The sequence below is a fragment of the Eschrichtius robustus genome, chromosome 6 (genome assembly GCF_028021215.1).
Source record: "Eschrichtius robustus isolate mEscRob2 chromosome 6, mEscRob2.pri, whole genome shotgun sequence".
Lineage (NCBI taxonomy): Eukaryota > Metazoa > Chordata > Mammalia > Artiodactyla > Eschrichtiidae > Eschrichtius > Eschrichtius robustus.
This window is the reverse complement of record NC_090829.1, coordinates 147,047,532-147,070,606: the sequence shown is the minus strand read 5'-3', so window position 1 is coordinate 147,070,606 and position 23,075 is coordinate 147,047,532. Positions and strand designations below refer to the sequence as shown.

Sequence of the window (23,075 nt, the reverse complement as noted above, 5' to 3'; positions counted from 1 at the left end):
ATCATGACCAGGAAACTGGCAGGATGTTCCCAGGTCCCTGGCTGGAGGGTACCACCTGGAGAGGGTTTTCTTGTGGGGGGAAAGAAATGGCACTGTAAATGTGAGGGGAGGGGCCAGCGGAGGGGAGCTCCTCCCCCCCCCCCCCCCCCCCCCCCCGGCCCTGTTCTCAGGAGGCTGGCGGGGCATCTGCCCTGGGGCCTTCCTCAGTGGGCGCTGTCCACGTTCCCGCCGTCCTGTCAGCTCTGTCTCGGCATGCAACCCTTCGCAGATCCCCCCCCCCCCCCCCGGGGTTGGGTGGGCGACGTTACGCTAAGCTGTGAGTCTGGGGAAGGCAGGGCTGCGTTCTGCCTGGAGGCTCCTGCCCTCGAGGCGTCGAGGCGTCGGCTGAAGGGGAGAGAAGGCGCTGCTCCTGTTCTGGGCTGTGTCCTCAGGCGGAGACGCAGGCGACTCGGCTGCGGCCTTTGGAGCCAGGAGACAGTGCTGAGTTTGTGCACCTCCGGGTAGTTAGTGGGAGTGGGGGGTTCACGGAGGTCACCCTGACCAAGGACTGGAATCTGGCAGGACTCTGCATGTGGGTGGGTGGTCCAGACGGCCCTGGGCCCTGGCCAGGGCTCCTCAGGTCCGCTAATGGTCCATGTCCCCGACACTCAGTGCTGGTGGTCCGTGTGGGGACACTGACGTGCCGCCCGGACCCTCTGGACCAGGGGAGTGTGGTCGGCAGGTGGCCTCCAACTGCCAGCCCCCTCGAGCCCACTGGAGCTGCGCGGGCCGCGGGGGCCGTCGAGGGGCTCCCCGGCCCGCCTTCCTTGCGTCCACGGCCTCCTCTCCCTCAGGGGTGCGGCCCAGAGCTCTGGCTGTTCCTGGGACACGCCAGAACATTCCTGTCTGGGCCTCGGCCTGCGCTGTTCCCTGCGCTGGGGTGCCCGTCCGGCGAGGCCGCAGGCGCCCCCTCCCCACCCTCCGCTCCCTCGTGGCCGCGGGGCGCCGCTGCTTTAAGGGCGACATCACAAGGCTGCGGAAGGCCAGGCGCGTGGAACTCCGGGCTCTTGGCGTTTCTGGGGCGCCCCTGGGCTCCGGATTCCCACCTCCATGGGGCCACGGCCCGCACATGAGCCCTGAGGACACGGCCATGGCTGAGGGCAGCGAGCTGACGAACAGGCTCATGAGCGAGAACGCGGACCTCAAGAAGCAGGTGCGCCTCATGAAGGAGAACCAGATGCTGAAGCGGCTGCTCAGTGAGAGCTGCCAGGAGAGCTGTGGGCGCGGGGGCCGCGGCCTGCTCATGCCCAAGGCGCCTGCCTGCCCCGAGGCCTGCTCCGCTGGCAGTGCAGGTGAGCCCGGGCCTGTGTCCTCAGGCGGGTCCGCAGCGGGGCGGGAAGGGCGCCGGGGAGGTAGGACCTGCTGCGTCACGGGCAGGAGGTGAGGGAGGAGCCGTGAAGCAGCGCGCCCTGTGGGAGCCGCTCCGGAGGCCGTGGCGCTTTCTGTGGAATTAGTTGGCTGTGCTGTAAACATTTTCACGCGTGGAATATGATTTAGGGCACGTTTGGAGCCCTGGCCTTGGCCTGAGTGGTCGGGATGTGGACGGTGGGCCCCTGACCGGGCAGCCTCCTTGTGCCCCGAGGCGGTGGTCACTCACTGCCCAGCAGGGCGGGCAGAGTCCACACCCCAGCCCTCGCTCCGGGGTGCCCGCGCCCGTGGACCCGCCTCTCTTGGGGTGAGCCGTTCGACTGGGCGTGAGATGTTTTCCTTTCCTTCTGGAAGCAATTGAGCTGCTGCCAGTTCTGCAGCAGGATGCCCGGGCTGCTCCGGGGACCTCCGTTGTGGGGTCACCTCCTGGAGTCCACCGCATGCCTGCTGCCACCCTGAGCAAGCAGGCCCACGTGGAAGGTGGCACCATCACCCATCAGCCCCCTGCACGCAGCTTGTGGGCGCAGGGCCCCGTGAGCGAGTGTGTCCCCAGGGTGCAAGGGTCCTTCACGGCATCTCCACACCTTCAGCCTCAGGGGGCCTTGAGGAAGGAGCTCAGATAAGCAGGGGGTCCTCGTGGGGGGATGGAGGGTAAAGGAGGGGCAGCTGGAGAAACCCGGGGGCCCGTGTCCTGAGCTCCTGCTGGTGGTCAAGGCACACACTTGTCCCCGGGCGCTTGCTGAGGAGGGGCTAGCCTCACGGTGCTGTGTCCCGCGTGTGACGCCTGCAGAGGGCCCGTGCCGCCTTCGCAGCCTACGAGGGACGCCTAGTGCACGGTGGCTCATGAGGCACTGGTCCCAAGGCCTCGTCTGCACTGGGGCAACTGTCAAGAGTCACCTGCCTCGTGCCACTCTGTCACCCTTCATCCCAAGAATTGAGTTGTGCCAGGGCCTACCCTCAGGGCTCAGAGCCATCCACGCGGTCAGCTGGGGACAGGCTTGCTGGGCCCTCCCTCAGTCCCCGCCTCACCGGGCCGGAAGGGTGGGCTGCGGGCGAGGTGCAGGCCCTCGCTCGGGCTGGGCTGTTCCCCGTCACACTCCAAGTCGGCCCGGAGTCTCCGGGACCGTGGCCAGCACCCCGCCTGTGGGCAGGCCCAGATCCTGCCGGACAGCAGTCTTAGGGGGAGCCGCAGCCCCTGGCCAGCCCGCGGCCACCAGGCCTTCCACAGAGAGGCCTTGGAGCCCCAGCTGCAGGGCGTGGGCCCCAGCCATCCTCAGGGTCACCTCCATGCCCAGGGTTCAGCCTTCGGCAGAGGGTGCGGCCTTGGCCTTGGGGCTGGACTTGGAGAACCAGCAGGAGTTCCTGCGAGCAGCTCAAGGTACAGACGGAAGAGAGCTGCCTGCAGCAGCGGCTCACTGTCTGCATTCCAAACAGGATGTGCTCTGAAAACCCGCTTTTCTCATTTACCGGCGTCACTCAGGGAACACGAGGTACCCCAAGGCTGGGCCTGAGCCCCTGGCCCCGCTCCCAGAGGCGGCCGCTGTCAGCGTCTACTCGGCGTCTCCCTGACCTTGTCGGTGGCCATTTGTGTGTGTGTCTAGGGATCCTTTTGGTTTACATAAGTGGGGCTGAGCCGTTCTACACGTTGATCTCCCCGACCGTCCATCTTGCTGTCGTTGCCCATCGGCCCTCTCCTGGAGGGTACACTGTTCCCTGTGGGCTCACCACAAGCCCTTCAGCCTGGACCCCACAGCAGCAGCGCCTTTCCAGCTCCCTGTGACCGCGGATGGCCTCACGTGTGCATCTGCGGCCTGCCGAGGGGTAGCTGTCGGGAAGCCCTTAGGTCAAAGGCCGCGTGCAGTTGAAACGTTGAAGAGGACACTGGGACCCTCTCCAAAAGGCTGCGGCCTCGACACCCTGCACCTTCCCAGTGCACGGCCTCACCCGTGGGAGCTGAGCCAGGCCACACCGGGGGCTCCTGGGGCCGCTTTGAGCATATGGCACACATGAGCCAAGGGACAGAGGCGGGGGCGGCCTCGACCGTCCCGGCCCCTCCCTCCTGGGCCTTATTCCTTCAGACCATGCTGGTCCCCGAGCCCCTCGAGTCACGGAACCTCCGCTGTTGCCTGGACTCCTTGTCCTGGGTGGAGTGTCAGGTGATTTCAGTAGTTTCTGAGTATCTCTCCCCCTCTTTCCCTTTAACACCGTGATGTAGCTGTTTCTGTATTGTTATAAATATATTTCAAATGGCTGTGTAATATTCCAAAAATCAGATGAACCACAATTTAAAGAACTCTTTTTTTTTTTTTTTTTTAAATCTTCAAAATACACAGCCATTAATCAGTTTATTTCTTTATTTTATTTTATTTATTTATTTATTATTTTTGGCTGTGTTGGGTCTTCGTTTCTGCGCGAGGGCTTTCTCTAGTAGCGGCAAGTGGGGGCCACTCTTCATCGCGGTGCGCGGGCCTCTCACTATCGCGGCCTCTCCTGTTGCGGAGCACAGGCTCCGGACACGCAGGCTCAGTAATTGTGGCTCACGGGCCCAGTTGCTCCGCGGCATGTGGGATCTTCCCAGACCAGGGCTCAAACCCGTGTCCCCTGCATTAGCAGGCAGATTCTCCACCACTGCGCCACCAGGGAAGCCCTAAAGAACTCTTTTTATGTTTGAAATGACAGTTCTTTTTTCTTACCCTGAGGTAAATACCACAGCAAAATACTTTATATTTAGGGTTATTTCCTTAGGGTATGTTTTCCTAAAAGTAGAATCACTGGCTCAGAAGGCAGGGGTAATTTTTTTCACATTTCTTCTGCTTACATTAACCCAGAGGATGGTTTCATCTACTGCAGTTTTATTAAGCTATTTTCTGTTTCTTCAAGTCTCTTTAGCCATTTCTCACGCATAAATCTTTCCCATTAATTAGTTTATTCCTGGAGCACTTTATGTTACTTGTTGCAATCATGGATGGGAATTCTTTTTCCATCGTATTTTCGGTTATCAGTGTTGCTATGTTTTGGAAAGCTGTTGATTTGTAGATATTTATCCTATATCCAGCCCGTTCATAAGGTGTTTTATTCTGCTAAGTTTTTCAGTTCATTCTCCTATGTTTTCTAAGTCTGTAGTTGCTCTGTTTACAAACGATCATTTTAAACGAGGTTGACATGTCAGCTCATAGACTTGTTTCTGTCTTTGTCTTTGTTCCTCAGAACTCCCAGGACCTTTGGCCTTGGCAGCCTCCCCCCTATCCTCCTGGTGGGTGGTGGGCAGTGAATGGCCCTGTCTGCCCAGGGATCAGGGGGATGCAGTCTGGGTGCAGTCTGGGTGCAGTCTGGGTGCTGGGGAAGTAGTCCTTATTTTTAAAGAACAAAAAAAAAGAATTGAGAAACGGCTCATTTTGTTAAATTTTTATGACCTCGTTTCGGCTTCGGCAGAAGTGCCCTCAGCTGCTTCTCGCATCTCGTCTGTGGGGTCTTGTTATGCTGCTTCGTTGAGAGACCCCGTGGGTCCTGGGCCTGAGCTGTGTCAGTTGTGGCATCTGTTTGGCTGGGGCTTTGCTTAGTATCTCTGGACCCTGTTCCTACATGAATCTGGGCTACAGTGTTCTTTCTGTGGGTTGTCTTTGCAGGGATTTGATATCAGAGTTGTGACAATTTATAACCTTAATAATCAAGCATCTTTTAATTTTTTCAGTGTTCCAACCTCATTTATATGATGTAGGGATTGTTTGGGAACTTGAAAGAACTCACTCACCAACCAATCACCCAGGCCTGCAGCCCTTTGCAGCATAATTATTCTGTAACTTCTAGGTTTTTCTTTTTTGCTTATTGGTCCATTTAGGTTTTCTACTTCTGAGTCATTTAAAATAATTTCCCAGATGATCTCTCCTTTATTAAAATTTTCAATTAATATTCAGTTGTACATAATATCAATACTTTTATAATTTAAACATTATCTTGCTAGTCATTCTTATATCACTTTTCTCATTTCCAATTTTATTCCTTTATGTTTTCTGTTTCTCTAAAGTAGCTTTCCACAGTTTCACTATCTTATTGGACTTTCCATAGAGCTGTGTCGAGTTTATTTCTGCTGCCATTTTTATTATTTTCTAACTTTTTCTTTCTTCAAGAGTTTATTCCCATATGAATGTTTAATTTTTTGGTGATGTTTTAGAAGTAATTAAAGGATTTAAGTTACTAATTTCACTCTAAATACAGTTTTATGTTTTATAAAGTTTTTTTTTTTATTTTATTTTTTGGCTGCGTTGGGTCTTTGTTGCCGCACGCAGGCTTTCTCTAGTTGTGGTGAGCAGGGGCTACTCTTTGTTGCGGTGCACGGGCTGCTCATTGCATGGCTTCTCTTGTTGCAGAGCATGGGATCTAGGCACGTGGGCTTCAATAGTTGAGGCACATGGGCTCAGTAGTTGTGGCTCGCAGGCTCTAGAGCGCAGGCCCAGTAGTTGTGGTGCACAGGCTTCCTTGCTCCGCAGCATGTGGAATCTTCCCGGACCAGGGCTCGAACCCGTGTTCCCCGCATTGGCAGGCGGATTCTTAACCACTGTGCCACCAGGGAGGTCCCTCTAAATACAGGGTTTTTTTAAAATTTTTAAATTAAATTTATTTTTTTATGCAGCAGGTTCTTATTAGTTATCCATTTTATACATATTAGTGTATATATGTCAATCCCAATCTCCCAATTCACCACACCCGCCCACCACTTTCCCCCCTTGGTGTCCATATGTTTGTTCTCTACATCTGTGTCTCTGTTTCTGCCCTGCAAACCGGTTCATCTGTACCATTGTTCTAGGCTCCACATATATGTGTTAATATATGATATTTGTTTTTCTCTTTCTGACTTACATCACTCTGTATGAGAGTCTCTAGATCCATCCACGTCTCTACAAGTGACCCAATTTCATTCCTTTTTATGGCTGAGTAATATTCCATTGTATATATGTACCACATCTTCTTTATCCATTTGTCTGTCGATGGGCATTTAGGTTGCTTCCATGACCTGGCTGTTGTAAATAGTGCTGCAATGAACATTGGGGTGCATGTGTCTTTTTGAATTATGGTTTTCTCTGGGTATATGCCCAGTAGTGGGATTGCTGGGTCATATGGTAATCCTATTTTTAGTTTTTTAAGACACCTCCATACTGCTCTCCATAGTGGCTCTATCATTTTACATTCCCACCAACAGTGCAAGAGGGTTCCCTTTTCTCCACACCCTCTCCAGCATTTGTTGTTTGTAGATTTTCTGATGTTGCCCATTCTAACTGGTGTGAGGTGATACCTCATTGTAGTTTTGATTTGCATTTCTCTAATAATCAGTGATGTTGAGCAGCTTTTCATATGCTTCTTGGCCATCTGTATGTCTTCTTTGGAGAAATGTCTATTTAGGTCTTCTGCCCATTTTTAGCTTGGCTTGTTTGTTTTCTTAGTATTGAGCTGCATGAGCTGTTTATATATTTTGGAGATTAATCCTTTGCCCATTGATTCGTTTGTAAATATTTTCTCCCATTCTGAGAGTTGTCTTTTCGTCCTGTTTGTAGTTTCCTTTGCTTTGCAAAAGCTCTTAAGTTTCATTAGGTCCCATTTGTTTATTTTTGTTTTTATTTCCATTACTCTAGGAGGTGGATCAAAAAAGATCTTGCTGTGATTTATGTCAAAGGGTGTTCTTCCTATGTTTTCCTCTAAGAGTTTTATAGTGTCTGGTCTTACATTTAAGTCTCAAATCCATTTTGAGTTTATTTTGGTGTATGGTGTTAGGGATGTTCTAATTTCATTCTTTTACATGTAGCTGTCCAGTTTTCCCAGCACCACTTATTGAAGAGACTGTCTTTTCTCCATTGAATTTCCTTGCCTCCTTTGTCATAGATTAGTTGACCATAGGTGCGTGGGTTTATCTCTGGGCTTTCTATCCTGTTCCATTGATCTATGTTTCTGTTTTTGTGCCAGTACCATATTGTCTTGATTACTGTAGCTTTGTAGTATAGTCTGAAGTCAGGAAGTCTGATTCCTCCCGCTCCGCTTTTTTCCCCTCACGATTGCTTTGGCTATTCAGGGTCTTTTGTGTCTCCCTACAAATTTTAAGACTTTTTGTTCTAGTTCTGTAAAAATGCCATTGGTAATTTGATAGGAATTGCATTGAATCTGTAGATTGTTTTGGGTAGTATAGTCATTTTCACAGTGTTGATTCTTCCAATCCAAGAACATGGTATATCTCTCCATCTGTTTGTATCATCTTTAATTTCTTTCATCAGTGTCTTATAGTTTTCTGCATACAGGTCTTTTGTCTCCCTAGGTAGGTTTATTCCTAGATATTTTATTCTTTTTGTTGCAGTGGTAAATGGGAGTGTTTCCTTAATTTCTCTTTCCGATTTTTCATCATTAGTGTATAGGAATGCAAGAGATTTCTGTGCATTAATTTTGTATCCTGCAACTCTACCAAATTCATTGATTAGCTCTAGTAGTTTTCTGGTGGCATCTTTAGGAGTCTCTGTGTATAGTATCATGTCATCTGGAAACAGTGACAGTTTTACTTCTTCTTTTCCAATTAGTATTCCTTTTATTTCTTTTTCTTCTCTGATTGCCGTGGCTAGGACTTCCAAAACTATGTTGAATAATAGTGGTGAGAGTGGACATCCTTGTCTTGTTCCTGATCTTAGAGGAAATGCTTTCAGTTTTTCACCATTGAGAATGATGTTTGCTGTGGCTTTGTTGTGTTATGTTTATTATGTTGAGGTAGGTTCCCTCTATGCCCATTTTCTGGAGAGTTTTTTTTATCATAAATGAGTGTTGAATTTTGTCAAAAGCTTTTCCTGCATCTATTGAGATGATCATATGGTTTTTATTCTTCAGTTTGTTAATATGGTGTATCACATTGATTGATTTGCGTATGTTGAAGAATCCTTGCATCCCTGGGATAAATCCCACTTGATCATGGTGTATGATCCTTTTACTGTTTTGTTGGATTCTTTTTGCTAGTATTTTGTTGAGGATTTTTGCATCTATATTCATCAGTAATATTGGTCTGTAATTTTCTTTTTTTGTAATATCTTTTTCTGGTTTTGGTATCAGGGTGATGGTAGCCTCGTAGAGTGAGTTTGGGAGTGTTCCTTCCTCTACAATTTTTTGGAAGAGTTTGAGAAGGATTGGTGTTAGCTCTTCTCTACATGTTTGATAGAATTCACCTGTGAAGCCATCTGGTCCTGGACTTTTGTTTGTTGGAAGATTTTTAACCACAGTTTCAATTTCATTACTTGTGATTGGTCTGTTCATATTTTCTATTTCTTCCTGGTTCAGTCTTGGAAGGTTATACCTTTCTAAGAATTTGTTCATTTCTTCCAGGTTGTCCATTTTATTGGTATAGAGTTGCTTGTAGTAGTCTCTTAGGATGCTTTGTATTTCTGCGGTGTCTGTTGTAACTTCTCCTTTTTCATTTCTAATTTTATTGATTTGAGTCCTCTCCCTCTTTTTCTTGATGAGTCTGGCTAATGGTTTATCAATTTTGTTTATCCTCTCAAAGAACCAGCTTTTAGTTTTATTGATCTTTGCTATTGTTTTCTTTGTTTCTGTTTCCTTTATTTCTACTCTGATCTTTATGATTTCTTTCCTTCTGCTAACTTTGGGTTTTGTTTGTTCTTCTTTCTCTAGTTCCTCTAGGTGTAAGGTTAGATTGTTTATTTGAAATTTTTCTTGTTTCTTGAGGTAGGCTTGTATAGCTATAAACTTCCCTCTTAGAACTGCTTTTGCTGCATCCCATAGGTTTTGGATTGTCGTGTTTTCGTTGTAATTTGTCTCTAGGTATTTTTTGATTTCTTCAGTGCTCTCTTGGCTATTTAGTAACATATTATTTAGCCTCCATGTGTTTGTTTTTTTTACGTTTTTTTCCCTGTAATTGATTTCTAATCTCATAGCATTGTGGTCAGAAAAGATGCTTGATATGATTTCAATTTTCTTAAGTTTACTGAGGCTTGATTTGTGACCCAAGATGTGATCTATCCAGGAGAATGTTCCATGTGCACTTGAGAAGAAAGTGTAATCTGCTGTTTTTGGATGGAATGTGCTATAAATATCAATTAAATCTATCTGGTCTATTGGGTCATTTAAAGTGTGTGTTTCCTTATTAATTTTCTGTTTGGATGATCTGTCCATTGGTGTAAGTGAGGTGTTAAAATCCCCCACTATTATTGTGTTACTGTCGATTTCCTCTTTTATATCTATTAGCAGTTGCCTTATGTATTGAGGTGCTCCTATGTTGGGTGCATATATATTTATAATTGTTATATCTTCTTCTTGGATTGATTCCTTTATCATTGTGTAGTGTCCTTCCTTGTCTCTTGTAACACTCTTTATTTTAAAGTCTATTTTATCTGATACGAGTATTGCTACTCCAGCTTTCTTTTGATTTCCATTTGCATGGAATATCTTTTTCCATCCCCTCACTTTCAGTCTGTATGTGTCCCTAGGTCTGAAGTGCGTCTCTTATAGACAGCATATAGATGGGTCTTGTTTTTTGTATCCATTCAGCAAGCCTGTGTCTTTTGGTTGGAGCATTTAGTCCATTCACGTTTAAGGTAATTATCAATATGTATGTTCCTATTACCATTTTCTGAATTGTTTTGGGTTTGTTTTTGTGGGTCCTTTTCTTCTCTTGTGTTTCCTTCTTAGGGAAGTTCCTTTAGCATTTGTTGTAGAGCTGGTTTGGTGGTGCTGAATTCTCTTAGCTTTTGCTTGTCTGTAAAGCTTTTGATTTCTCCATCGAATCTGAATGAGATCCTTGCTGGGTAGAGTAATCTTGGTTGTAGGTTCTTCCCTTTCATCACTTTAAATATATCATGCCACTCACTTCTGGCTTGTAGAGTTTCTGCTGAGAAATCAGCTGTTAACCTTATGGGAGTTCCCTTGTATGTTATTTGTCATTTTTCCCTTGTTGCTTTCAATAATTTTTCTTTGTCTTTAATTTTTGTCAGTTTGATTACTATGTGTCTCGGTGTGTTTCTCCTTGGGTTTCTCCTGCCTGGGACTCTCTGCGCTTCCTGGACTTGGGTGGCTATTTCCTTTCCCATGTTAGGGAAGTTTTCAACTATAATCTCTTCAAATATTTTCTCAGGTCCTTTCTCTCTCTCTTCTCCTTCTGGGACCCCTATAATATGAATGTTGTTGCATTTAATGTTGTCCCAGAGGTCTCTTAGGCTGTTTTCATTTCTTTTCATTCTTTTTTCTTTATTCTGTTCTGCAGCAGTGAATTCCACCATTCTGTCTTCCAGGTCACTTATCCGTTCTGCCTCGGTTTTGCTGCTATTGATCCTTCTAGTGTATTTTTCATTTCAGTTATTTACCCATCTCTGTTTGTTTGTTCTTTAATTCTTCTAGGTGTTTGTTCTTTAATTCTTCTAGGTCTTTGTTAAACATTTCTTGCATCTTCTCGATCTTTGCCTCCGTTCTTTTTCCGAGGTCCTGGATCATCTTCACTATCATTATTCTGAATTCTTTTTCTGGAAGGTTTCCTGTCTCCACTTCATTTAATTGTTTTTCTGGGTTTTATCTTGTGCCTTCATCTGATACATAGCCCTCTGCCTTTTCATCTTGTCTATCTTTCTGTGAATGTGGTTTTTGTTCCACAGGCTGCAGGATTGTAGTTCTTCTTGCTTCTGCTGTCTGCCCTCTCCTGAGGAGAATTTAGATGATTACTTTTATCCACCAGTTCATTTTCAGACTTGCTCAGTTTGTAATGCTCTTAAAACATCCAGGTTGGACTTCCCTGGTGGTGCAGTGGTTGAGAACCTGCCTGCCAATGCAGGGGGACACGGGTTCGAGCCCTGGTCTGGGAAGATCCCACATGCTGTGGAGCAACTAGGCCCGTGAGCCACAATTACTGAGCCTGTGCGTCTGGAGTCTATGCTCCTCAACAAGAGAGGCCGCAACAGTGAGAGGCCCGCACACCGCGATGAAGAGTGGCCCCCACTTGCCGCAACTAGAGAAAGCCCTCGCACAGAAACGAAGACCCAACACAGCCAAAAATAAACAAAAAAACAAAAAAAACCCATCCGGGTTGAGACGTAGAGTCAGCAGCATCAGAAACTCAGATGATAGATCTTGACTGATGTAGACGAAAATGAATCAATAGTCAGTCTAATGATACCAAGGGACCACTGCTGATCGAAAACCCTGTCTTCAAACTGAGAGCAGAGTTCTTCCCGTTACATGTTAAATCCTCTCTGAAATCCTGCTAGTGTTGGAGGGTCTCCTGCAGAGGTGGGGGTGGCTGTGTCTCACCGTGAGGACAAGGACACTGGCAGCAGAAGTTCTGGGAAGTACTCCTTGGCATGAGCCCTCCCAGCGTCTGCCTAAATACAGTTTTAAATGTACTGATGTCGTAATATATATAGTGTTCTGATTTTCATTATTTTTCAGTAATCATTTTTTTCCTATTTTTATTTCCTCCTTGATCTGATCATTACTTAAGAGAATGCTTTTAATTCTGAGGAGATGGAGTTTTCTATTGACTCTCATTTTTCATTTACAGTTTCATTGTAATGTGACGTGAAAATTTGGACTTCACTGAGGATTAAATAAATTTTTTTTTAACGATTAACACAGCTTTATTAAGCCTTAGGAATAACAGAAGGGAATTTCAATTCACTAAATAGAAACTAAATGAAAAGTGCAAACCCACCTGGCCACACAACAATCCCTTTAAAACTGGGTCATAGATGTGGCTCTTCCCCAAGTCCATGAGGTGAGTTTTTCCAGCCCTTGCCCACTGCTGGAACAGCCCACCTCCCCTCAGAATATTTGCGTCCTGAGCACAGGGCTCCAGGCTCCTCTGGGGCTGAGTCAGAGGAAGAATCCAGCTCTGGGGACCCTTGATGCCTCAGCCTTGTTAAGTTCCTGAGGTGTGTCCCATTGACAGTTTGTGGGCTGTGTGTTTGGCAGGGGATGCACATCGAGGGACGCTGATCATGGCTTTGCTTTTACAAGGAAACTTGGAAACAGCCCCACATGCATCAGTGGGATGATGGATAAAAAAATCTGTGTCTGTGTGCAAGTGTGTGTGCACATGTACCGGGAAATGGTTACATGAACCAGTGAGCTACCAAATGACTCAGTCAATGTGGATAAATCTCAAAAAAAGATAAGTTTCAGAATAAAACATGTGTCAGATGATACCATTTATGTAAAATTTAAGAAGCACATAAAAGTCACTGTCATAGTGTGTGGATGCACAGGTGGGAGGAGGCGTCAGAGGCACCCACGCTCACTGTGCCCGTGAACCCGAGGCTGCTAGTGTCCTTGGGCGCTGGTGCCCATAGCTGTTTCACCCACGTGTCCGTCACCTCCTCCAAAGCAGAAATGGGAGCAGGTGTCAGAGCCGGGGCAGGGTGTGCGCGTGTTCTTAAAGTGGTCTCTACACTTCTCGGGATGTTTCGGGAACCTCAGCCTGACGTCTCCTTCCTCTCCTCCCTGCCCCAGTTCCAGATTTTGGAAGGTTCAACAGTGGCCCTGATGCGCCCTCCCAGCTGCAGGCGTCCTCCCTGGAGGACCTGCTGCGCTCACACGCCCCCCTCTCCAGCGAGGACGATGCCTCCCCGGGCTGTGCGACCTCCTCCCCGGCGCCCTTCAAGGCTTTCCTCAGCTCCCCGGAGCTGTCTGCACCCCACAGCTCTGACTGGAAGCTGTCCCCGCTCCTGAGTCCCTTGCAGGACCCGCTGGCGGACAAGACCCTGCTGGAGCCCAGGGAGGTGGGCCGGCCCAAGAAGGTGTGCTTCTTGGAGAGCAGCCTGCCCTCCGGGGACAGGACCAGGAGGAGCTACTACCTTAACGGTACAGCGGGCGAGGGGTGGGTGAGGGGTGGGAGGCTGCTGCTGGGGCGCGTGGTCCGGGCTCTGTGCTGCTGCATTTATCTGTGTCAGTATTGATTCCAATATGCACTGTCTCAATTACTGTAGCTTTATAGTAAGACTGTAAATCAGATAGTATAAGTTCTTCAACTTTGTTCCTTTTGTCAAAGTTGTTCTGGCTATTCTAGGTTCTTCCGTATGAATTTTAGAATCAACTTGCCCATTTCTACAAAAAAACCTTGCTGGCATTTTGATTGGAATTGTCCTGGACCTCCAGGTCACTTTTCAGAGAAATGGCATTGTAACAATATTGAATCTTCAGATGTGTGAACACTGTACTAGCGTATCTTGTTTTATTGCACTTTGCTTTATGTGTGCTTCACAGATATGGCATTTTTTACAAATTGAAGGTTTGTGGCAGCCCTACGTGGAGCAAGTCTATTGGTACCATTTTTCCAACAGCATTTGCTCACTTAATGTCTGTGTGTCACGTTTTGGTAATTCTTGCAATATTTCATACTTTTCCATTATTATTATCTTTGTTGTGGTGATCTTCGATCAGTGGTCTTTGATGTTACTGTTATAACTGTTTTGGGACACCAAGGACTATACGCATACAAGACGGCAAACTTAATGCATATATGTTGTGGGCGTTCTGACTGCTCCACCTACCAGCCCTCCCCTGTCTCTCTCCCTCTCCTCAGGCCTCCCTATTCCCTGAGACAAAACAATATTGAAATTAGGCCAATTAATAACCTAAGTGTTCAAGTGAAAGGAAGAGTCACATGTCTCTCACTTTAAACCACAAGCTAGAAATGATGAAGCTGAGTGAGGGAGGCAGGTCAAAAGCCGAGATGGGCTAAAGCTGGGTCTCTTGTGCCAAACAGTTAGCCAAGCTGTGAAGGCAAAGGAAAGTTCTGGAGGAAATTAAAGTGCTGCAGTGATCACACGAATGATAAGAAAGTGAAACAGCCTTATTGCTGATACGGAGAAAGTTTCAGTGGTCTGGATAGAGGATCAAACCAGCCACAACATTCCCTTCAGTCAAAGCCTAATCCGGAGCAAGGCCCTAACTCTCTCCAATTCTATGAAGGCTGAGAGAGGTGAGGAAGCTGCAGAAGAGAAGTTTGACGTTAGCAGAGGGTGGTCCGTGAGGTTTAAGGAAAGAAGCCATCTCCGTGACATAAAAGTGCCAGGTGAAGCAGCAAGTGCTGATGTAGAAGCTGCAGCCAGCTGTCCAGAAGATCCAGGTAAGATAATTCATGAAGGTGGCTACACTAAACAACTGATTTTCAATGTAGACGAAGCAGTCTTCTGTTGGAAGAAGATTCTATCTAGGACTTTACAGTTAGAGAGGAGAAGTCACTGCCTGGCTTCAAAGCTTCAAAGGACAGGCTGACTCTCTTGTTAGGGGCTAATGCAGCTGGTGACTTGAAGCTGAAGCCAATGCTCATTTATCATCTGAAAATCCTAAGGCCCTTAAGAATTATGCATTTATCATCTGAAAATCCTAAGGCCCTTAAGAATTATGCATTTATCATCTGAAAATCCTAAGGCCCTTAAGAATTATGCATTTATCATCTGAAAATCCTAAGGCCCTTAAGAATTATGCATTTATCATCTGAAAACCCTAAGAGCACTCTGCCTGTGCTCTATAAATGGACAACAAAGCCTGGATAACAGCACATCTGTTTGCAAAATGGTTTACTGAATATTTTAAGTCCCCTACTGAGACCTACTGCTCAGAAAAAAGGATTCCTTTCAAAATATTACTGCTCATCGACAATGCACCTGGTCACCCTGGAGCTCTGATGGAGATGGACAATGAGATAAAGGTTGTTTTCATGTCTGCTAACACAACATCCATCCTGCAGCCCATGGATCAAGGAGTCTTTTTGACTTTCAGGTCTTATTATTGAAGAAATACATTTCGTAAGGTTACAGCCGCCACAGACAGTGATTCCTCTGATGGATCGGGGCAAAGTCAATTGAAACCTTCTGGAAAGGATTCATCATTCTAGATACCATTAAGAACATTCATGATTCATGGGAAGAGGTCAACATATCAACATTAATAGGAGTTTGGAAGAAGTTGGTACCCTCATGGATGACTTTGAGAGGTTCAAGACCTCAGTGTGGGGCTTCCCTGGTGACGCAGTGGTTAAGAATCCACCTGCCAATGCAGGGGATACGGTTTTGAGCCCTGATCCTGGAAGATCCCACATGCTGTGGAGCAACTAAGACCGTGCGCCGCAACTACTGAGCCCGCACACCACAACTACTGAAGCCTGCACGCCTAGAGCCCGTGCTCCGCAATAAAAGAAGCCACCGCAATGAGAAGCCCTCGCACCACAACAAAGAGTAGCTCCTGCTCACCGCAACTAGAGAAAGCCTGCGCGCAGCAACGAAGACCCAACACAGCCAAAAACAAAACAAAACCCTAATATTCGATTATTTAAAAAAAAAAAAAGAACTTAGTGGGGGAAATAACTGCAGATGTGGTGGAAACTGCAGGAGAACTAGAATCAGAAGTGGAGCCTGAGATGTGACTGACTTGCTGCAATCTCAGGATAAAGCCTTCATAGATGAGGAACTGCTTTTTATGGATGAGCTAAGAAAGTGGTTTCTTGAAATGGAATCTACTCCTGGTGAAGATGCTGTAAAGATTGTTGAAATGACAACAAAGGATTTAGAACATTGCATAAACTTAGTCACTAAAGTAGGGTTTGAGAGGATTAACTTTAATTTTGAAAGAAGTTCTATCGTGGGTGAAATGCTATGAAACAGCATTGCATGCTACGGAGGAATTATTCTTGAAATGAGGAGTCAGTCAATGTGGCGAACTTCATTGTTACCTTTTTAAAGAAATTGCCACACCAACCCCAGCCTTCAGCAAGCACCACCCTGATCAGTCAGCAGCCATCAGCACTGAGGCAGGGGCCCTCCACCAGCAAAGAGGTTGTGACACACTAAGGCTCAAATGATGGTGAGCATTTTTTAGCAATAAAGTATTTTAAAATTAAGGTATGTACATTGTTTTTTTTTGGACATAATGTTATCACACACTATAGACTACAGTATAGTGTAAACCTAATTTTATGTGCACTGAAAAACCAAAAATATTCATGTGACTTGCTTTAGTGTGATATTTTGCTTTATTGTGGTGGTCTGGAACTGAATCAGCAATATATCCAGGGTATGCCTGTATATCTCTCCATTTATTTTGTTCTTTAAAAATATCACTCAGCAATATTTCACAGTTTTCTGTGTACAGATCTTGCACATTTTTGTTGAATTTATCCCTTAGTATTTCATGTTTTTGATGCTGAAAAATAAATAGTATTGTTTTTGTCAATATGAATTTCTGATTATTTGTTTCTAGTATATAGTAACACAATTGGTTTTGTATATTGACCCCATTTGTCAACTTGACTGGGCCATTAGGTGCCCAGATGTTTGGTCAAATATTATTCTGGGTATTTCTGTGAGGATGTTTTTGGATGAGTTTAATATTTAAATCAATAGACTGAGTAAAGCAGATTGACTTCCTTAATGTGGGTGGGCCTCATCCAATCAATTGAAGGCCTGAATAGAAATGGTGACAGTGGGCATTCTTGTCTTTTTTGGATTTAGGGGGAAAGCATTCAGTCTGTCACCATTAAGTATGATGTTAGCTGAGTTTTGTAGATGCCCTCCATCAGGTTGAGGAAGTTCCCTTTAATTCCTTGTTTGCTGAGAGTTATCCTGGATGGATTTTGGAATTTGTTGAATGCTTTTTCTGCACCTATTGAGATGAGCATTTGGTTTTCATTTGTAGTTTGTTAATATGGTAAATAACATTGATTGATTTTTGAATTATAAACCAACCTTGCATTACTGAGATAAACCTCACTTGGTCATGATGTATTTATACTTTTTTGTATTGTTTGATTCAATTTACTAAATTTTTGTTAAGAATTTTTGCAGTCTGTGAGGGATATTGGTCTATAGTTTTCTTATAATGTCATTTTTTGACTTTGATATTGGGTTAATGTCAGCCTCAGTGAGTGAGGAAGAAAGTGTTCCATTCTCTTTAATTATCTAGATGAGTTTGTGTAGAATTGGCATTATGTATTCCTTAGGTGTCTGGTAAAATTCACCACTGAAACCATCTGAGCGTTGAATTTTCTTTGTAGGAACATTCTCTCCCCACCCCAACAAATTCAATTTCCTTAGTTGATATAAGGCTGTTCAAATTTTTTTTTATTTCTTCTTGAGTGAGCTTTGGTAGTTCACTCACAAAAGAAGATACAAAAGTGAGCTTTTGTATCTTTTAAGGAATTGGTTCATTTCATCCAAGTTGTTAAATTTATTGGCATAAAGGTGTTGTTAATATTACATTATTATCATTTTAATGTCTGTAAAATCTGTGGTGATGCCATCTCTCATTTCTGATAGTGGTAATTTTTGTCTTCTTTCTCTTTTTCTGTAATAAGTCTGGGTAGAGGTTTATCAGTCTTACTGACTTTTTTTCTTTGAGGAATAGGTTTTTGGCTGGATCTTGGAAGACCCAAGTTGGCTAGACATGATTTCTAGATCCTCTCAGGTGTAGCTCGTTTCTTCTGCCTAATTTATACTTTAGGGAGAGAGGGAAGCAGGGAGAAGGACTGATTCCTGATGAGATAAATGTATTAATACAGAAGGGGGAGTTTGCACCCTGCTCCTCCGTGGGCCCCATTTTCCCTAACATGTTTCTGTGCAGTGTATCTGGTTCTCAGCTTTAATTCCTGGGTACCTTCTGCAGCACTGCTAAGTGATTAAGGAAGGAGAACACTGAAAACTACAAAACATGGTTGAAAGAAATTAAAGAAGACCTAAATAAATGGAAGAAATCTTGCGGTCATGGCTTAAAAGACTTAATATTATCAAGATGGCAAAACCTCCCAAATTGATCTACAAATCTCAATGCAATCCTTATCAAAATCCCACCTGGCTCCTTTGCAGAAATTGACATGCTGATCCTAAAATTTGTATGGAAATGCATGGGACTCAGAATAGGCAAAGCAATCTTGAAAAAGGAGAATAAAATCGGAGGACTCACATTTCCCAATTTCAAAATTTACTATAAAGTTACAGTAATCAACAGTGTGGTACTTGTATAAGAACAGGCATACAAGTCAATGAAATAGAATAAGTCCAGAGATAAACCCATGCATTTACAGGTTTGATCTTTGACAAGGGTTCCAAGACAATTCAGTGGGGAGAGAAGAGTCTTTACAACAAATGGTGCTGGGAAAGTGGATATCCACGTGCAAAATAATGAAGTTGGACTTCACACCATGTATGAAAATTAACTCAAAATAGATCAAAGACTTAAAAGACCTAAAACCATAAAACTCTTAGAAGAAAACATAGACATAACTCTTATGACCTTGGATTTGGCAATAGAGTCATAGCTGTGACACCAAAGGCATGAGCAACGAAAGAAAAAATAGATATATCAGACTTTATCAAAGGTAAACACTTTGGTGTTTCAAAGGAACATTTCAAGAAAGTGAAATGTCAACTCATGGAATGGGAGAAAATATGTGTAAATCATATATCCGATGAGGGAGGGAACAGTATCCAGAATACATAAGAACACTTACAACTCATCAGGAAAAGACAAACAATCCAATTAGAAACGGGTGAAGAATTTAAATAGACATTTCCCCAAAGAAGGCAGACAAATGGCCAATAAGCACCTGAAAATATGTTCAATATCCTCAGCCATCAGCGAAATGCAAATGAAAACCGCAGTGAGACACCACTTCACATCCACTAGGATGGTTATAATAAAAGAGACAGACAAGGACCAGTGTTGGAGAGGGTGCGGAGGAACCGGAACCTACACACATCGCCACTGTGGAAAACAATTTGGCAGTCCCTCAAAAAGTTAGGCGTAGAGTTACCTCGTGTCCCAGCAATTCCATTCCTAGGTATATCACCGAAAGAACTGAAAACATTTGTCCACACAAAAATGTTTATATGAGCGTTCATAGCAGCATTACTCATATTAGCCAACAAGTGGAAACAGCCCGGATGCCTGTCCGTGGGGGAATGGATACACAGCATGTGCTGTATCCCTACAATGGAATGTTATTCAGCCATAAATAGGACTGAAGTTCTGACACACGTTACAACACGGACGTGCCATGAAAACATGCTGGCTGAATGAAGCCAGTCCCGAAAGACCACATATTGTGTGATTCCACTGATATGAAATGTCCAGAGTAGATAAATCCATAGGGACAGAAGTAGATGTGTGGTTGCAGCGTGAACTGTGAGTGACTGCTAATTGGGTACAGGGTTTTGTAGACTGTGGTGATGGTTATATGACTTGGTGAATATACTAAAAGCCACTGGACTGCATATTTGAAAAGAGTGAATTTTATCATGTGAATTACGTCTCAATAAAAAGAGTTAAAAGTCATTGGGAATCAGCGAGCCGCTCAACCTCAGTTCCTTTGTGTGTGAGTGGAGTCTGAGGCCCCTCGAAGGCTCATCGTGAGGACGAGTCAAACCACGGAAGGACCAGAGCTGCTCCTGGAGGAGGGAACGGACGCAGCCCGGCCTCAGCTGGGTTGGTTGCTGGCGGCCTCGAGGGCCCCTCTGAGGCGGTCCGAGCCCCTGTCACCAGGAACCTCCCCGTCACCACCGGTTTAACCCTGAGTCCAGAACCTGTCCTGCCGCTCCGGCCGCAGCCGCCAGATTACTGTCTCGACACCCTCTGTGGCTCCCTGTCTCCACAGGGTCAGCCCAGCATTTCTCCTGGGCCCTCGGACACCTGGCTCTCTGCCGCCCCCAACCCTGTGACCTTGTGACCCCAGGGCCCTCACAGGGCTCTGGGTCTTGTGGCTCAGGGGAGGCCCTCTGCCCTGGGCATCCACACCCCCTCGGCCCGTCGGCCCACCCATCTGCCTGGCCCACATCCCCTGAGACCCGGACTGTTCTGAGTTCGGCCTCGTCCTCCCCGCTCAGCACCTGCACAGGCCCGGCCGAGGGAGCGGAAGGACGGATGTCTCCCCAGCCTCTCCTGGTGTCCACAGAGGAGGAGGCTGCCAATACCTGGCCTTGATAAGCCCGTGCTGACTGGCGATCACGTTGCTGTGGAGAGTGACCGGGTGGGGTTCTGGGATGGGGGGCTGTGTGGACAGTCACAGGATGAGGCTGAGGGAAGCAGAACAGCTGCCCGCGGTCACAGGCAGGGTTGGTCCTGGAGCCCAGCGCTCGTGCCCACACAGACAGCCCGCAGGAGCAGTTCAGCAACTCCCCGGGCCACTGAGCCCTGCCAGCATGGGTGGGGAGTCAGGCCGACCTCTCTGTGTGCTGGGGGTCCTGAGCCTTTGGTGGGCACAGGTGTCTATGGGTAACAGGACCGGGGGGCCGGCTCTCCACGCGGAGCACCCAGCCCGTTTGTGCACTGCCCGCCCGGTGGACGGACCTGGCAGGGCTGCACCATCCAACACCCTTGGAAGGGGTTTGGATCACGGGCGGGTTTGAAGGTTGCAGGGCTTTAGGAAAAGCTTTAGAAACGGGCACGTTATTAAATGTCTCCCGTGCGGGAGAAAGGGCAGAGCATGGAAGGCACAGGATCCTGTGCCGAGAGCCCGCGCCCCCCCAGCTGGGCATGTCCTGGTCAGTGAGGGCGCCCCGGGCATTGTGAGGCAGGCCCTTTCTCACTCGGCCGTCTCTCAAGGTCAGGCGCACAGTGGGCAGTGTGATCTTCAAAGAGCACAGTGGTTGTGAAGGGTATTGATCGTATCACGGTTGTCAGGTGGAAGACTTGCTGACATCGGAGACTGCTGTGGGGAGGGGAGATTTGGAAGCAGGTTTTGGAGGGGAGGGTGGTTGATGTGCTGGGGTGACGGTGGGAAATAATTAAAATTAGAATTTCCTGCCAACGCAGCAATCCTGTTCACAACGAAGGAAAGTCTTATTACTGAATAAGCACTAGACCAGCATGCGATGTACACAGGCTGCCAAGACAGAGCCTCACCGTTTCACGTAGCTACGCAGACTGGACCCACACGTGTTACTTACGTGTTCTTCAGTTAACCAGACCCCACGCTCAGGTGGGGGACACGCCTAGCCCATCCCGAGTTCACCTGGTCATAGGGCTGGGGCCTCTGAGGGGTCAACCTTGACTGGGTGCTGAGCAGACTCGGGGACAAGAAAATAATCCTGGGCTGTGAAACAGGCTTTTAAAGTGTTTACGTCCATCTGTGTTGGGCAGCAGGGGAGGGATGGAGAAAGGACCTGGGATCAGGGTGCTCACGGAACATGCCAAGAACAGGGAGGAGAGGAAAGCTCTTTCCCCTTTGGCAACAGAAAATTCAAAGTTTCCTTTTAAATTTGTGTTTGCCTCACAGTGGAGGGCAGGTGTCAGTGGGGAGGAGGGTGCCCCCTCAGGTCACGACCAGGGTCCTGCGGGAAGGCTCTGCTGGGCTCCCGAGGCTTCACCCCAAACCCACAGTGTCTGTGTTTGGGTCGGTCCTCTCCCTGAAATGGACCCTGGAGCACAGGCAGGAGGAAGGTTGGTGGCCCCTGACCTCCGAGTCCTGGCCGGCCTGTGTCACTGGCCCCCCCCCGCCCCCCCCCCCCACAGAGATCCAGAGCTTTGCCGGCACCGAGAAGGACGGGCGCATCGTTGGGGAGATCGCCTTCCAGCTGGACCGGCGCATCCTGGCCTATGTCTTCCCAGGGGTGACCCGGCTCTATGGCTTCACTGTGTCCAACATCCCTGAGAAGATCAAGCAGGTGCGCCTCCCTGCCTGGGGGCCCTCCCTGCCCCGGGGTCCCCTTGCTGCCCTAGGACCCTCCCCCTGCCCTGGGGTCCCCTTGTTGCCCCGTCACATGTGGTGCCCACACAGCTGCAGCCCTGGGCGAGCCTGAGTGGTGTCTGAGGCACATGTGCCAGGGGACACGACGAGCTGGTCCCATGAGTCCCTTTTCTTCCTGGCTTGGGACAGTCTCAGGAGTGGCTCCAGGCCAGGGAGTACTTTCACGCTCAGCCCCGGCTGGTAAGACACCTTCTGCGCGCCTGCGGTGCAGCTCCCTGCTCTCCCTGACACTGTGTGCTGGAGGGAAACTGGGAGACGGCTCCCCTAGCGGGGGCCTGGCTGTGGGCCCCAATGTCACCACCTACACAGCTGCACTCAGGGAATCTAGCCCCTGCCCCGCCCCGGCCCTGGGCCTCGCCTCCCGCCCCCCCTCCACGCCCCGGTCCGCGGGTTCCGGGCTGTGCCCGCCCACCTGCACCTGCGCCCACAGACGTCCATCAAGCCCCTGGACGGCTCAGTGGATGAGAAGAGGCGGCGGGAGCTGACGCACCGCTTCCTGACGCTGACGGCGCGCCTGGAGAGGCTGGGCTACAGCCGCCACGTGCACCCCGCGTTCAGCGAGTTCCTCATCAACACCTACGGCATCCTGAAGCAGCGGCCCGACCTGCGCGCCAACCCGCTGCACAGCAGCCCGGCCGCCCTGCGCAAGCTGGTCATCGACGTCGTGCCCCCCAAGTTCCTGGGCGACTCGCTGCTGCTGCTCAACTGCCTGTGCGAGCTCTCCAAGGAGGATAGCCGCCCGCTCTTCGCCTGGTGAACCCGCCGACCCGCGCCTCCCTGCAATAAACGCGTGCTGCAACCCGGGCGCCGCGGTCCTCGTCCGCTCCCCGGAGGGCGCGCTGAGGGCGCCGGGGCCCGGTGCGCCGCCGGGCGGCGCCCGGCCACCCGGCCGCCCCGCTGCCCACACCTGCGCGGCGAGTCGCACGACTCTATTAAAAGTCGTCTGTTTGCTGTTCCTCCCTTA

General features: G+C 47.8%; 1 protein-coding gene across 2 annotated transcripts; it reads left to right on the top strand.

Annotated features, from left to right (window-relative positions):
• Positions 1 to 1,129: 1,129 nt before the first annotated feature.
• On the top strand, positions 1,130 to 22,868 carry SPATC1L (spermatogenesis and centriole associated 1 like). 2 transcript variants are annotated; one of them, XM_068547237.1, is made up of 4 exons: positions 1,130 to 1,331; positions 12,889 to 13,233; positions 21,877 to 22,028; positions 22,542 to 22,868. In XM_068547237.1, exons 1-4 carry the CDS (start codon positions 1,130 to 1,132, stop codon positions 22,866 to 22,868), a joined length of 1,026 nt encoding a protein of 341 aa, XP_068403338.1. The 2 variants fall into 2 exon arrangements, with proteins under 2 accessions (XP_068403338.1, XP_068403337.1); XM_068547236.1 differs by having other exon boundaries at positions 12,883 to 13,233.
• Positions 22,869 to 23,075: the final 207 nt, after the last annotated feature.